The 1689-nt window shown below is 46.5% G+C and overlaps 1 protein-coding gene across 1 annotated transcript; it reads right to left on the bottom strand.

The window, feature by feature from the left end:
- Nucleotides 1–805: 805 nt before the first annotated feature.
- NEDG_02210 (uncharacterized protein) lies at nt 806–1063 on the bottom strand (the record flags this gene model as incomplete). The annotated part of the gene is made up of 1 exon (XM_067689628.1): nt 806–1063. The coding sequence occupies one exon, from the start codon at nt 1061–1063 to the stop codon at nt 806–808; it is 258 nt and encodes an 85-aa protein (XP_067544683.1).
- Nucleotides 1064–1689: the final 626 nt, after the last annotated feature.

Below are 1689 nucleotides of genomic sequence, written 5' to 3'. Positions count from 1 at the left end.
TTGAGCAAAAGGGCGTGGGAGGGTCTGGGAACAAGGAATGATGCTTGGTGGAGTTGATTTGAGAGTGGCACAGCGGGAGTCTTCGCCATATCCAAACTAGGTCTTTATTGCAACGCCCCGAGTCTTTACAGCTTCTCCCGAAACTACGTTCCTTTCGCTCATTTGATGTGTCCTTATTGGTCCACATCCTTATACCAAAACAACGCTACGTGTGTACGAGCCCACGATACAACATCCCCGGGATAAGGCTTGAGAAACCCGAAACTCCTTTGGATATTCGACCCGTCCTTCATTGACACCTCGTATGCATCATAGGGTAATGCTTTTGTGATAACTCCTTTTCTTGTGAAGAGCTTATCATCTTTCGACTTCAAGTTGTGTTCTTTGACTAACACTTCTTGTCCTTCCTGGCACTGCGGTAGTTCCTTGTGTGTGAACTCCTTCCGAGCTAGCCCGAACGTGCTTGTGTTCGGGTTGGTTCGGGCAGTAGCGCTTGATTCGGAGTCTTGCCTGTTGCTCTAGGAATCTTGTTGTTGTTACCTTCTGCTGCCTTCTGTTACTCTCTGTAGTTTGACCTTCAATGGTCCCGATACTTTCTTGTGTTCGGGTTAGTTCGGTTCGCTCTCTACTCTTCCTGCGGACTTGCGGTGGTAGGGCGACGTGAAGTGGCGTTCTATCCCATTCCTCAGTCCATTCTTTCATGCGACTGTTGTTACACCCGGTTCCATTGTCCGAGATAATCCTTTCAAACTTAAATTCTTGCAATACTTTCTTTACGAACAGTGTTCGGGCTAGTGTTCGGAGTCTAGTCCCTACTTTTTGTGAATAACTTTCTTGTGAAGTAGTCTATCGCTACAATCACGCATTTCCCGTGCGTCTGGAGTAGGTCTATCCCCACTATCTCTCCAGGCCGGTTGGTAGCGATAAAGCTGTTTGGGCGTACGTACTCAGGACCACTTCCCAAACAGGTCTGGCAGTTCGTGAGAATCTGCTTCATTTGTGCATCTGTCACTTTTGTGCTGGCTTCTTTCAGCTCTGCCAATATGTTCTTCCTGTGGTTCATCTCCTTGTGAATCCTGAGAACGTGTTTCTGTTCGGGTTAGTCTTCTTTTCTTTCACTGATAACACGTGGAGCGATCTTGAAAGCGCATCCGCTACTTCCATCTCCTCCCCGAACTAGCCCGAGCTTGAATCTATATCGCATCAAGTCCTTCGCCCATGTTTGAATGGTGTCGTTTCCAAATTCAACCTTGTCATGATAATACTCTAGAGCTCTGTGACCTGTGATCTGGGTGAATATTCTCCCCTCTAACTAACCCAAACTTACCCAGGGCCCACATTGCTGCCTTCAACTCTCGCTCCGGCGCCGAGTAGTTCCTTTCTGCTGGTATTGTTAGCTTCGATACATACGCTATCGGCCCTTCTTTTTGTCTCAATACCGCTCCAAATCCTGCATTGGATGCGTCTGTCTCTAGTATAAATTCCTCTTTTATATCTGGAAGCACTGGTTCTGTAGCTTCTATCAGAACCTTCTTTGCTTTATCAAATGCTTCTTGTTGTTCAAGTCCCCATTCAAAAGTCTTATTCTTCTCTGTGTCTGTGTCTGTGTGTCTCTGTGTCTGTGTCTGTGTCTGTGTCTGTGTAACGGTTTTTGTCTCTCTGAAGCATGAGGTACAAATTTTCTCTCAT

The sequence above is a fragment of the Nematocida displodere genome, assembly GCF_001642395.1.
Source record: "Nematocida displodere strain JUm2807 chromosome Unknown 18, whole genome shotgun sequence".
Taxonomy (NCBI): Eukaryota; Fungi; Microsporidia; genus Nematocida; species Nematocida displodere.
This window is presented reverse-complemented; position numbering and strand designations above follow the sequence as displayed.